The sequence below is a fragment of the Tupaia chinensis genome, unplaced genomic scaffold, assembly GCF_000334495.1.
Source record: "Tupaia chinensis unplaced genomic scaffold, TupChi_1.0 Scaffold149184_1, whole genome shotgun sequence".
Lineage (NCBI taxonomy): Eukaryota > Metazoa > Chordata > Mammalia > Scandentia > Tupaiidae > Tupaia > Tupaia belangeri.
The window spans coordinates 265,333-279,458 of NW_006209032.1; the positions used below are offsets into that span (position 1 = coordinate 265,333).

General features: G+C 44.3%; 1 protein-coding gene across 2 annotated transcripts in view; it reads right to left on the reverse strand.

Moving 5' to 3' along the window:
- Positions 1-14,126, reverse strand: part of RBM6 (RNA binding motif protein 6) — a gene marked incomplete in the record, with an annotated part of 93,894 nt that overhangs the window by 67,789 nt on the left and 11,979 nt on the right. For both annotated transcript variants that reach the window (XM_006171037.3, XM_014585203.2), the window contains 1 exon segment: positions 11,522-11,591. In XM_006171037.3, the coding sequence (XP_006171099.2) occupies positions 11,522-11,591 (70 nt within the window).

Below are 14,126 nucleotides of genomic sequence, written 5' to 3' on the forward strand. Positions count from 1 at the left end.
GCAGTTTCAGTCCTGGATCTGGCAGCTTAAGAAAAATGCTGGGTACATGTGAGTGCATGCACAAAATTCAAAGAGGATAAAGGAGGAGAAGGGATTACAGTGTAGTCATTCCCCTGGGGAGTGATTTCTTATCCCCCTCCCCAGCATGCATGCACACCCTATAACAAAAATAAAGAAAAAGAAAGTCAACTACCACCTGAGCAGAAAGAATTGGTCCATTTGAAACCTATCACTTCAGCATCGTATAAGTATTTCTGGCTCTCTCCCCCTCACCTAGGCATGGAAGGGGTGCTGGTTTATAATATAACAGATGAGGCAAGGCAGGCAGGCACTGATGATTACTTCACTTTGGAAAACTGCATATGGCTCTATTTTATTTAGTTCTCCATCTGCGCCAACTGATTATATAAAGAGAAAAAAATTAGTTTTTACTTTTTCTTTTTAAGTTTTTGATATAGAGAGTGTGCACTTGCCAGAAACAGACAGATGAAGATGGAGAGTGAGAAAGCACCTCCCGGGGGCTGGGGGATGGCCATGCCACGACCTCGTCAGCTCTCCAGATTTTGGTCATGCACATACGCGTACCCAGCATGTTTTTCAAGCCACCAGGTCCTGGATTCAAACCCTACAGGTGGCCCTGTGCATCCAGCCACCTCAAACATCACATCACTGGCTGACCCAGTTTTTACATTCGAAGTCCAAAATGAACCCCAGAGTCATTTCATCCTTATGAGGGTCTGTGGGCCCAAAACATCATCTGTCAGAAAACTCTCACCCTTATTCCATTCGCCTTGGTTCTTCTGGCTGTAATGGGCCTATGCAGGCATGCCAGAGGGCAGCATCTTGCCCTTAAAGAGTTTACTCCAATGGAAGAGTTATGACAAATACAAAAGGCAAAGACCATCTCAAGATGTTACATAAGTCCAAAGGAGGAGACCAATTATTATTTTGGGGGGGGAGAGGTTTTCGCTATAGGGCACGTGCGCTCGCCAGACAGAGACAGAAAGACAGAAAGTGAGAAATAACCCCCCAGGAGGGATGGCCACGCCGCAATCCCTTCTCCATTCTCCTCTCGGGATCTTGGGCACGCACACACACGCACCCGGCGTGAGTTTAAGCCACCGGGCCTGGGACTCAAACTGTGGTCGACTACGTGGAGTCCAACAACATAGCCATTATGCTAACTGCTGGTCCCAGAGACCAATTATTTTTTATAGAGTCAGTGATCATATTTAATTTTTGTTCGTTAAAAACAAAAATCTGCAGAGCTACCATGAGGCGTAAGAGAAGAGCCTTTGAGGGACTGCGTTTTTCCCAACAAAGAACACTTCGGCCTAGCAGGAATAAAAAAAAAGCATGGCAGAAGAATCACCCAGGATGACAGCTCTATCAATGCTGTGGCAAACTGTCCATGCAGAGAGGTGATACCGAAACGACAGAGGTCTCAGATTAGGGGCGGGTCTTCTTTTCTTTGTATCCACAAGCCCAGCACGATACCTGACACCTGACGGTTCCTAGTCAGTGCCACATCAATTGTAATGAACATCATCACTGGTGTAATAACACACAAGGAAAGTAACTTCTGTAGATCTGTATAGATGCACAAGCTACAACTAACTTACCACATGATTTTTTTAAGAGATTTTTTTGCTACAGGGTGCATGCATTTGTCAAAGACAGAAAGAGAGAGACAGAAAGCAAGAAATCACCCCCCAGAGTGGACAGGCTACGCTGCAATCCGTTCTCCTCCATTCTCCTCTTGGAACGTTGGGCACACATGCACACACACCCAGCATGAGTTTTTAATCCACCAGGTCCAAGACTCAAACCGTGGTCAGCCATGCGGGAGTCCAATGACATAACCATTACACATCACTGGGCCCAAGTTATTCCATATGCAAGGTAGTGATGATAGTGACTCCTTTGCAGAGTGGTTTCAGTAGTGCAAAGAGTAAAGAAACTTAACACTGATGTACTTTTTTTTTGAGAGGTTTTTGCTATAGGGCGCATGTGCTAGCCAGAAAGACAGAGAGAGACATAGAGACAGAAAGCAAGAAATCACCCCCCAGGGAGGATGGCCATGCCGCCATCCCATCTCCTCTATTCCTCTCGGGATCCTGGGCACACACGCACACACACCTGGCGTGAGTTCAAGTCACTGGGTCCAGGACGTGAACTGTGGTCGACTACATGGGAGTTCAGCAACATAGCCATTACGCTAACTGCTAGTCCCAAGGTACTTCTTTTTTTTTTTTAGGAGAGATTTCTGCTATAGGGCACATGTGCTCACTGGAGAGACAGAGACAGGGAGACAGAAAGCAAGAAATCATCCCCCAGGGAGGATGGCCATGCCACAATCCCATCTCCTCTATTCCCCTCCCTGGATTTTGGGTACACATGTACACATGCCCAGCGTGAGTTTTAAGCTGCCGGGTCCAGGACTGGAACCACGATCGACCACGTGGGAGTCCAGCGACGTAAGCATCACATCATCTGTTGGTCCCGTCACTGATGTACTTCTATTACAAAGCATATCAGGAGTCACAGATCAGACACTGCCTCAAGATTGGACCTTTTCTAAATGTGCCCAGGAGTAACATTTTGGCAGTGAAAGTCAGTATGCATTTCCACACTGATTTCTAGTGTCTACAGAGAAAATAACTGCTTTTAGGTCAGCCTGTGGTACAGCAGTTAGGGAGCTGGATCTCACATGGTCAACACTGTGTTTTGAGTCCCGGACCTGGTAGCTTGAAAAACACATTGTGGGGGCCAACAGGTGGCATGGTTAAGGCACTGGACTCTCATGCAGCCCACCATGGTTCGAGTCCCAGACACGGCAGCTTGAAAACCACACCAGGCACGTGTGTGAGTTCCCAAAATCCTAGAAAGAGAATGGAGAAGAAGGAATTACAGGGTTACCATGCCCGATGAGGGGTGCTTTCTTCCTTCCCAGTCTCTCTGCCTCCTCTGGCAAGTACAAATGTCCTCGGGGTGGGGGGGGATATATACATGTTTCCGCATAGTTCATAAAGAAGAAAAGGGACCAGTAGTTAGCGTAATGGCTATGTTGCTAGACTTCCATGTTCCATGTAGTCAACCGCAGTTCGAGTCCCAGACCCGGTGGCTTAAACTCACACCGGGCCCATGTGCGTGCATGCCCAAGATCCCGAGAGGAGAATGGAGGAGAAGGCATTGCGGCATGGTCAGCCCCCCTGGGGGATGATTTCTCGCTTTCTGTCTCTCTGGCTCTCTGTGTCTGTCTGGCGAGCGCACGCACCTTATAGCAAAAACCTCTCCACAAAAGGGGGAAAAAAATAAAAAAAAAGAAAAATACTGGGAAGCTTTTTTTTGGAGAGGTTTTCGCTATAGGGCACGTGCGCTCGCCAGACAGACACAGAGAGCCAGAGAGACAGAAAGCGAGAAATCACCCCCCAGGGGGATGACCATGCCGCAATCCGTTCTCCTCCATTCTCCTCTCGGGATCCTGGGCACGCACGCACACGCGCCCGGCGTGAGTTTTAAGCCACCAGGTCCGCGACGTGAACCACAGTCGACTACGTGGGAGTCCAGCGACATAGCCATTACGCTAACTGCTGGTTCCCTGGGAAGCATTTTTGACTGGAAAGAAAAATACTGCTCGTCAACACTTTTTCCACTGCTTCGGTTCTAATGCAAATAAGAGTTCACCATGATAGTTCCTGAACCAAAAGTTGTTCAGGACTAGAGCAAAGGACTAGAGTAAATGACAGTGGTCCACCATTTACCTATGACAGAAGTGAATTAGCATCCACAGAAGGATGAGACAACAGGCATTCTGAAAGCTAACACTTGACCAGACAACAGGTCATGACACAGAAGGCCAACACTGCAGGACTGGCCATGCAGCAACCCCACTGAGTTGCTTATGCTCTACAATAGGCACCCGACGCCCAGGTCTAAGCACGAGAGACCAGTCAGATTCAGTGCGCATGGTTTCATAGAAAGATGTTTGGTCTTTGTCCCCAGCTCCTGGCACAGAGTGCCTAAAACTCTTGGCATTTCCTGATTGAAAAGGGTGATAGGAGTGTCTTCTCTTCCAACAAGGCAACTCTTGGCAGGCCTCCTGGTACCTAAAAGATGAGGGCTGGTCCCCAGAAAGATAAAGCCTTAATCAGAAGCTTGGACCCCTCAATCTCACCACCCCCACCACCACCTGGTGGGGAAGGAGAGGGATTTGAGCTCATCACCCAAGACCAGTGATTTAATTAACCAAGTGTACACAATGACAATGAGGCCTCCATAGAAGGCTCTAACAACAGGGTTGAGAAAGCTTCCAGGCTGGTGAAATGCCCACATGCTGAGACTGGCACACTCCAACTCCAAGATACCAGTCCTACACCCAGGACCCTTTTGGACCTCGCCCGCGGTACTTCCTTGTCAGGCTGTTAATGTGTAACCTTTACGATAAACTGGGCAATGCAAGGTCAGTGCTTCTCCGAGTTCTGGGAGTCATTCTAGCAAATGACTGAGCCTGAAGGGAGTGACTGTGGGAATCTCCAACTTTGTGGCCAAGACCAACAGAAGTGCAGGTGACCTTGGGACTCCAATCCTGGGGACTAGCACATGAAATAAGTACAATCCTGTAGGACAAAGTGCTTAACCTGTGTATTCTGTAGGGAACTCCAGGTAGTTAGCGTCAGAATTGAACTGAATTGTAGGACACCCATTTGGTGTCAGAATCAGCCTGCGTCAAGAGGGAAAGCGTGGTATAGGGGTTAAGGGGCTTGAAGATTGGTATAGTGGTTAAGGTGCTGGACTCCAACATGATGGACAGCAGTTCAAATCCTGGACCTGGCTTGAAACTCACCAAGTGTGTGTGCGTGTGCGCCTAAAATCCTGAGAGGAAAACGGAGAAGAGGTTGTGGTGTGGCCATCCCTCTGGGGGTGATTTCTTGCTGTCTGTCTCTCTATCTCCATCTCTCCAATAAGCATATGCACCTATAGCAAAAATCTCTCTCTTAAAAACAATTAAATACCATTTTGATTAAGGTTTCATCCAAAAAAAATCCATTTCATGTGATATGTACGTACATTTATTTGTTTGCGGGGGGAGGGTTGTTTAGTTCTGTTCTGATTTGTTATAGAGCATGTGCCCTCAGCGCAGAGAGGAAGTGAAAGGTGAGAAAGCTCTCCACCAAAGGGGATGGCCGCATCACGATCTCCTCTCCTCCATTCTCCTCTCAGGGTTTTGGGCAGGTGCACACACACACACTTGCCAAGTGGGTTTTTCAAGCAGCCAGATCTGAGGCTTGAACTGCACAGCTGACTGGGTGGAATCCAGCAGCCTTAACCACCATGCCACTAGCTGGCCCTGATTTATTATTCTTTTAATCTATCAAAGAATACCTGTGGGGCTGGCAGGTGGTATGGTGGTTAAGGATGCTGGACTCCCACATGGCTGACCACGGTACAAGTCCTGGACCTGGTGGCTTGCTTTCTCATTTTCTCTCTCTCTCTCTCTCTGTGTTTGTGTGTGTGATCTCTGTGTGTGTGTGTGTGTGTGTGTGTGTGTGTGCGTGTGTGTGTCCCTCTCTGGTCAAATTAAAATAAATAAATAAGTAAAGTTAAATAAAATAATATCTTAAAAAAAAAAAAAGGACACATGCACTCACCAGAGAGAGAGAAACAGAGGAACAGAGCAAGCATCCTCCGCTGCGACAGTCAGTCCACAATCCCTTCTCCTCCATTTCTCCATCCTGTCAGGATCTGAGGCACATATGCACACAGACCTGGCATATTTTCCGAGCCACTAGGATTTGAAAAATGTTGGCCATGTGGCATCTGGCTCCTTTCACTGCTAGGCCACAGGGCCAGCCCAATCACCATTTTCTTCTTTTATTTCCTTATTTTTTGAATTTTGCCAGTGGGCACAAGCACTAACTGGAGCAAGACAGAGAGGGAAAGTGAAAAAGCACCTATCACGTAGAATGGTGGAGCCACAGTCCCTTCTCCTTCATCTCTCTCCCCTTTCAGGATTTTGGATATGCACACATACACACAGTGTGTTTTTCAAGCTTCTGGTCTGGTCTGTGAGCAGGACGAGCATGAGTTTTTAGCCACCAGGTCTGGGCCTCGAATTGCTGTTGACTACATGGGAGTCCAGTGATGTAACCATTATGCCATCTGCTGGTCCCCAACCTGTAGCCTTTTTAAAAACTGTAATCAAATACACATAACATAAAAGGTACAAATTCAAGTGCCATTAAGTCCATTTACAACATTGTGCAAACATCACCACTATCTGGTTCCAGAACAGTTTTATCACCCCAAAGGAACCCCAGACCCAGTAAGCAGTCACTTCCTATTTCCTCCCAGCCCTGGCCACTACCACTCTGCTTCCTGTCTCCGTAGATGTGCCTTTGGTGGCTATTTTGCGTAAGCAGAATCCTACGACATGCTCTTTAGTGTCTGGTTTCTTTCTTAAAGCTTTCGAGCTCCTCCAAGTTGCAGCATGGGAACTTGACTTCTTGTGGCAGAGTAGTGCCTTTCGGCCTGGCTTCTTTTACTCATCATCATGCCTTGGAGATTTGTCCACATTACAATATGCATGTGTGGGTTCTTCATTTTAATTGCCGAGTAGTATTCCATTATAGGTACATACCAAACTTTGTCCAGCCACTGAAAGATATTTTACGCTTGATACTTCTTCCAGAAATATAACTCGCATAACTCAAGGTAATTTAAAATTAAGGGGGTTATAATGTATTTGCAAATGGCAAATGAAAAACTCAAATATACAGAACATACGTAGATCCATAACCCATGACTGCAACTGCAAAAATTCCAAAATCCCCTGGACATCAAGTGTCCTGGTAAAGTTCTGGCAAATCCCGGCCTCTTCACACTAGGTCCCTTTATATCGTCTACTTGGTCCTCCTGGTGAGACTGTTCACATATTTTGTGGCAGAAGTATTACTATGACTAAGTATACTTGCCCCGCAGGTATACTACTTTACATTTCTATAACCAGGAAAACTTATGTTAACCCCCCAGGTTCTAGATAAAAGTTGTGCCCCTATACTGACACAGTTCTAAGTGAGACCAAACCACAATTGCATATTACTAGAATCAGTAGAATAGGCATTAATCTTTTTGTTCTGTTACAGATCAGCCCCCCATTATGTCAACTAAAAGGATGTAACTCTACCCCAAAGCCCCCTCTTAGGAACAACATCCATCATGCATGGTCTCTGCAGACCCAGCCATTTTAATTTATAAAAATCACCATTTCCACTGAGACTCACACATATTTTGCACGGAAACGTTAAGCTCTCAGAATGACTGACCAATCCAATGCTTCAGTAGGTGGGTAAGACCTAAATGCAGGGCTGTGAAGTGCTCCTCACCAAAGAGATGACACCGCTCTCCCTATACATTACAGACGTTGAGCCACTTCCCGCGGACCGGGGACTGTCCAGCGCTGGGGAAACGGGAGGGAACCAGACAGGTAACTCTTGTTGCCATGAAACTAACTCTCCAGTAAGAGAAATAAGAGGCACAAAGTCACCAAAACCATAAATATCAAAGTGATAGCTCTGATGTGAACAAGAATATAATGAAAATTACTAAGAGGTGGTTTTTAGATTGGATGGTGAGGTGAGGCCTTAGAGAGCTAAAACTGAAGCCAAGAACTAAATCCCAGAAGGCAAGTGAGGACCAGAGGGAAGAAGAGTGCAAGGGCCCGGACACAGAAAAGCTCAGGGTGTATGTACAGCAAAGTAGGGAGGGAGGAAGCGGCACAGGATGAAGGCAGATGAACAGCTAAGGACCCGCTCATATAGGGCTCGTAAGTCAGAGCAAGGAGTGGCGAGTTTCTCCCAAGTGAGATAGAAGGCCAGGAGAGGGTTTAGGCATGGGAGTAACACGATCTGACTGATATTTTCAAATGCTTATTCTACTTGTCACACAGACATAATATGGACAACATAGAACCGATAATCAAAACCTTTCATTTAAAAAAGGGGCTGGCTCACTTAAGAGAAGCCAGATGCTACATGGCAGCCACAATCAGAATCACCAGCCTGGCCAGCTAAAACACACTGGGCGTGTGTGCGAGCGCCCGGGGTCAAACAGGCCGGAAGACTGGAGGAGGCGGATTCAGCATACCCAGACCCTGTAGAGGGAGCCCATCCCTCTCCCTCCCACACTCACCCACTCTCACAGGTATACACACCATCTCCAACATACATAAAAATCAAATGAATTTTAAAAGGAAAAAAATATAAATATAGTATCAATTCATGTAATAAATAAAATGTCAAGAAGACAATGAATTTACTGAAAGGTGCTTTCTGTTTTTGTTTGTTTTTTAATTACTGTCCTGAATAATTTCACATGCACATCAATGTCTTTGGTCTGCCAATTACAATTCTAACAGCTATCAAAGTTAGCAAATTTAAGAACTTCCTCTTTGGATCTTATACAGTAGTATAACTTTTACTCCGCTGACATATCTGACAATATAAACAGAATGTCAGTGAATCCTACAGAAACGGAAAGGTTTGAACTGCTGCTGTTTAAACATTAAGACATCTCTTCGTTCCTAAATATAACAATACTTAATGAAAGCACAGTTTATAAAAACATGATTGAAACTGAAGTTATTACCCCCGACTTAAAAAGCAGCTCTAGCCTATAAATTCAACCCTTCGTGCACAAAGCAAGCATGTATGAGACACATGCAAAATAATAACGATAATGATAATTAAAATATAAGGCCAGCAGGTGGTGGTGGTGGTTCAGGTACTAGACTCCTAGATGACCAAACACAATTCAAGTCCTGGTCCTGGTGGCTTGAAAATCACACAGGGCAAGTGTGCGTGTGTGCCCAAAATCATGAAAGGAGAATAGAGGAAGGACTGTGGTGTGGCTGTCCCCACCGTGAAGTGATTTCTCACTTTCCCTCTGTCTCAGGCGAGCACAGGTGCCCTGTGGCAAACCCTTAAAGGAATAAAAAAAAAAGGAAAAAAATTAATTAAAGATAACCTAAAAAAGTGAGGTGTACAGGGACTAGCAGATGGCGTAATGGTTATGTTGCTGGACTCCCATGTAGTTGACCATTGTTTGAGTCCCGGACCTGGTGGCTTAAAACATGTTGCGAGTGTGTGTGTGCATGCCCAAAATCCTGAGAGGAGAATGGAGAAGGGATTGCAGCACGACCATGCCCTTGGAGGGTGACATCTCACTTTCTGTCTCTCTCTGTATGTGCCTGGCGAGGACATGAGCCCTACATCAAAAATCTCTCTCAAAAGAAAAAAAAAAAAGTGAGATGTACAAGAAAAACAACATAACTATCTGTGGTTGTATTTCCATAAATTCTGAGTTAATGTTTTTACAACAAAGAAATAATGAGCTTTCTGAGAAATAATACTTCTGAGTTTGCCCTCAATTACAGAAAATAAATTTCTGGACTTAACACAAATACTTTAAACACACAAATTTCCTTTTGTGGATAATTTCCCCCTAAAGAACCCATCTGAAGAAAGTATCCAGTTAATGTGAAAGCTGTATTGCATGGTAAAATGTTTACAAGTAAACTACAGGGGCTGTAGGGTGGCACACTGGTACAACGCAACATGGTGAGGCTGACCGAGCACAGGAAAGTTACAGGTTCACGTCTGGACACCGCCTTGGGTACACCAAGCACACCGCAAGCATGCCGCAACCCAAAGCTTGCTGAGGGTGGGTCACAGCATCAGGACCCTGTTAGGGGTGCTGTCTGTCTCTCACTTGTGAAATAAATATACTTTAAAAGTAAAAAGTAAACTGGAACCAGCAGGTGGCACAGTAGTTAAGGTGCTGGCCTCCCACATAGCTAACCGCAGTGCAGGTCCCTGAAAATCACACCAGGTGTGTGCATGTGTGCCCAAAGTCCCAAGAGGAATTAAGGAGAAGGGATTGCAATGTGGCCATCCCCTAGGAAGGCGATTTCTCACTTCCCCTCACTGTCTCTCTCCGTCTTTCCAGCGAGCACCCTGTGGCAAAAATCCTTCAAAATAAATTAATAGGAGCTGGCAGATAGTATGGTGGTTAAGGGCGTTGGCCTCCCACATGGCCGACCACAGTTCAAGTTCCGGACCTGGAGTGCTTTCTCACTTTCTTGCTTGCTCACTCTATCTCTCACTCTACCCCTCTTTGGTCAGACTAAAATAAATGAATAAATTAAGTTAAATAATTTTTTTAATAAAATACTTTTTTAAAAAATTTTAAAACAAGCAAACTACATTCTCAAAAACATGACATGTTCTTACTTGAAGATCTCAAAGGATTACTGAAACTCCAAGTTCTGTGAAATGACTAATGCTCTTCTTCAATTTAAAAATAATTATTTTTTTAAAAAAAGAATTATTTTGTGTTATTATTTTTTAATTTGACCAGAAAGAGAGAAAGGGACATCCATGTGGGAGTCCAGCACCTTAGCCACCACGCCACCTGCTGGCCCCCCTTCAGTTAAAAATTCTACAAAAAATATGAGCTGGTTTTATGGTCTGGTGGTTGGGGCAGCTGGATTCCAGACAGCTGACCATGTGGTTCAGATCCCAGACCCAGTAGCTTAAGAAACACACCAGTTATGTGTGTACCCAAAATCTGGAAGGATGAGAGAGACGAAAAAGTGATTGTGGTGTGACCTCCCTCCTCCCCCAAGAGCACACACACACACACACTAGTGTGCACGCACACACACACTAGTGTGCACGCACACACACACACACGCGCACACACACACAAACAAAAAAAAACTACAAAATAGATTATTTAAACATTACCTTTATTTTAAAACTATTTCATAGTATATAATCCTAAAAATATTGGTATAAACCTTGAATGTTGATGTTTCCTTTTTGACTTTTTATATAGTAAGATGTGAAGGAACTGACTGACCCTGGTGCTCTGAAATACAAGGAGGACACTCTGAAGTTTAATCTAGTTCACAGCACAGAGTTCAAGAAGAAAAAGTACTTCAAATTTATTCGTGGATTTTGAGTTCAATAAAATAACTGTTACAGAACTCCTTTTCTCAGAACAAGACTGAAAATACAAGAAACTACTAATTTGTACACACGATTTCTGTGGAAAATGTTAAATTTCACTCTGAAGCAATGAAATATAAAATCTCATATACAATGTTTATTAAATCCTACTAGGCTCAAGTGTAAACATTCTACCACTATGAAGAACGTACACAGTCAGTTTAATCGCTTAGTAACATAAGATACATTCAGGGGGAATGCTGGGACACTCGCTTTCCATCTCATAGGCACTCAGGGGAACTGGAGCATGCATGCTCATCACCCATGAACGGACAGACATCCACAAAGAACCACAATTAAGACTAAAGCTGGTTGTTATCTGAAGGCAACAACAGGAGGCTTCTGGAAATCTTAACTGTGGTTTCTTAAAAAATATTTTGAGTAGCTCATGATGTGGAGCTCCGACAAAGACCTGTCCTAACCCAAAGCCACGTGCGCGTTCAGAAACTCACCTGCATTACACTCCTTCAGCTGCAGGTCCTTCACGGGCACGCCGTCGGGAGTCCGAAAAGCATTAAGGATCTGCAAGAATATAATATTTACACTAATCAAAAAGAACATAGTTAAATGCCAAATATATTTTCACTACTGGCTTTTATTCTACTTCACTTAAAGTTATGATTACTTCTTTAAAGTAAATTAAGTCATATACACTGTAAGTATTCAAAAATGTTGAATGGGTAGAACATAATTATTATAAAATTTCCAAGCATTAAAAAAAAAAAAAAAAGATAAAGTCCGTGACATTCAAGAGCCCAAACTCTGATGTCAGCCTCTACATTCCAAACCTCTCCTGTTTGCTTGCTAAATAACCTTTCAGTGCCCAGATTCTCATCATTTTAAACATAAAATGATGCACTGAGCTCATTCCAGCCAGGGCCAAGGCATCTGAACTCTCAGCCTGGTCAGTTTATTTTTCCCACTTTCAAATGGATTTTCTCTCACTGCATTCAGACCTGGGCTCAAATGCCAGTTCCTCGGTGATGCCTTCCTCAACTATTCAATCCAAAATGGCTCCAATCCCAGTGGCGCTCTAAGCCTTTACTTTAGCTTTCTTTTCTTTTTTTTTTTTTTTGGAGAGGTTTTTGCTATAGGGCGCGTGTGCTCACCAGAAAGACAGAGAGAGACAGAGATAGAAAGCGAGAAATCACCCCCCAGGGGGGATGGCCACGCCGCAATCCCTTCTCCTCCATTCTCCTCTTGGGATCTTGGGCACCCACGCACATGTGCCCGGCATGAGTTTAAGCCGCCGGGTCTGGGACACGAACCACGGACAACTATGTGGGAGTCCAGCAACATAACCATTATGCTAGCTGCTGGTCCCTACTTTAGCTTTCTTCAGAGCATTTATTCCTGTCTAAAATGATGTTATCTGGAGCCAGTAGACAGCCTGGTGGTTGGATTGGATTCCCAGAGGGCCAGCTGCAATTCGAGTCCTACACCTCATGGTGCACTCGCTCGCTCGCTCTCTCTCTCACTAGTGAGCATATGTGCCCGAGAGCAAACTTTAAAAATAATAATAATAATAGGGCCAACAGGTGGCATTGTGGTTAAGGGTGCTGGACTTTCCCATGGCTGGCCGCAGTTAAAGTCCCAGACCTGGTGTCTTGCTTTCTCACTTTCCCTCTCTCTTTGTCTCTCTCTGGTCAAATTAAAATAAAGAAACAAAGAAAGAAAAATAATTCTTAAAAAAAATTAATGGATAAAACAATAATAATAATTATAATAAAATAACTTTTTTTTAAACAATGTTACCTATTTTTTTACTTACTTTCTTTTTCCCCCAAGTTTTTTGTTATGGGGCACATGTGCTTGCCAAAGAGAAACCAAGAGAGGGAAAGTGAGAAGTCACCCCTGGAGGTGACAGTGATGCCACAATCCCTTCTCCATTCTCCCCTGGGATTTTGGGTACGTACACACACATGCCCAGCCTGGGTTTCAGGCTGCCAGATCCACGTCTCAAACTGTGGTCAGCCATATGGAAGTCCAGCACCTTAACCACCATTCCACTTGCTGGACCCCTGAGTTGCTTTTTTATTATCCAAGGAGGCAGTGAGTATACAATATCCACTGCTGTATCACTTGGTGCTTAGGTGCCGGGCACACGGTAGTGTATGCTATTTGGAGTGAATGAAATGAGAGCACCTACTGGGCCGTTTGGTGGCATGATGGTTCAGGCAGCTAGAGTCCACATGGCCAACTGTGCAGTTTGAATCCTGGACCCAGAAGCTTGAAAAACATGCCAGGCAGGTGTGTGTGCATGCCCAAAATCCCAAAAGGAAAAATGGAGAAGCAATTGTAGCATGACCATCTCACATAGGTGTGCTTTCTCATTTTCTTCTCTCTCTGGAGAGTACATGGGCCCTCTGGCTAATTAAAAAATCAAAATAATATAAAAGGAGCACTAACTCATTGAATATTATGATCATCTTGTTTCTAATTTGCCAGAGGGCATGTACGCTTGCTAGAGACAGACAGAAGACATGGAGAGGAGAGAGGCAGAAAGCACCACCAAAAGGGAAGGGTCAAACTGGAAGCTCTTCTCTATTTCTCCATGTTGTTTGGATTTTGGACATGCACGCATATGTGCCCAGCATGTTTTTCAAGCCTTCAGGCCAGGATTTAAACTGCACGGTGATAATTAAATGAGCTAATGCTGATAAGCATCACGCATTACCCGATACGGAGTAAGTATGCTGTTGTAATATTCTGACTAATTCGTCCCTAAATTTAGCCATAATTTAGTTCATCCTTTGACACGGGGCAGTTTCTACTACTGTATGTACTCCAGAAATAATATGCCCTGCCGGGTGATTATTATCAGGACTCTAGATGTAATATGCCTAAACGGATGACTATCAAGTCTGAAGACAGCAATCATTTGTCATTATTTATTTATTTATTTTTACATATGTCACCTCACTAAGTACACGTATAATTGTTAAAGTCTGATTAAGCTCTACGGACTATACCAAAGGCAATTTCCTGGCTTAGATGTTACACTACAGCTATGCAAAATGTTAACACTGAGGGTGACGGGTATACCAGACTTCCCTA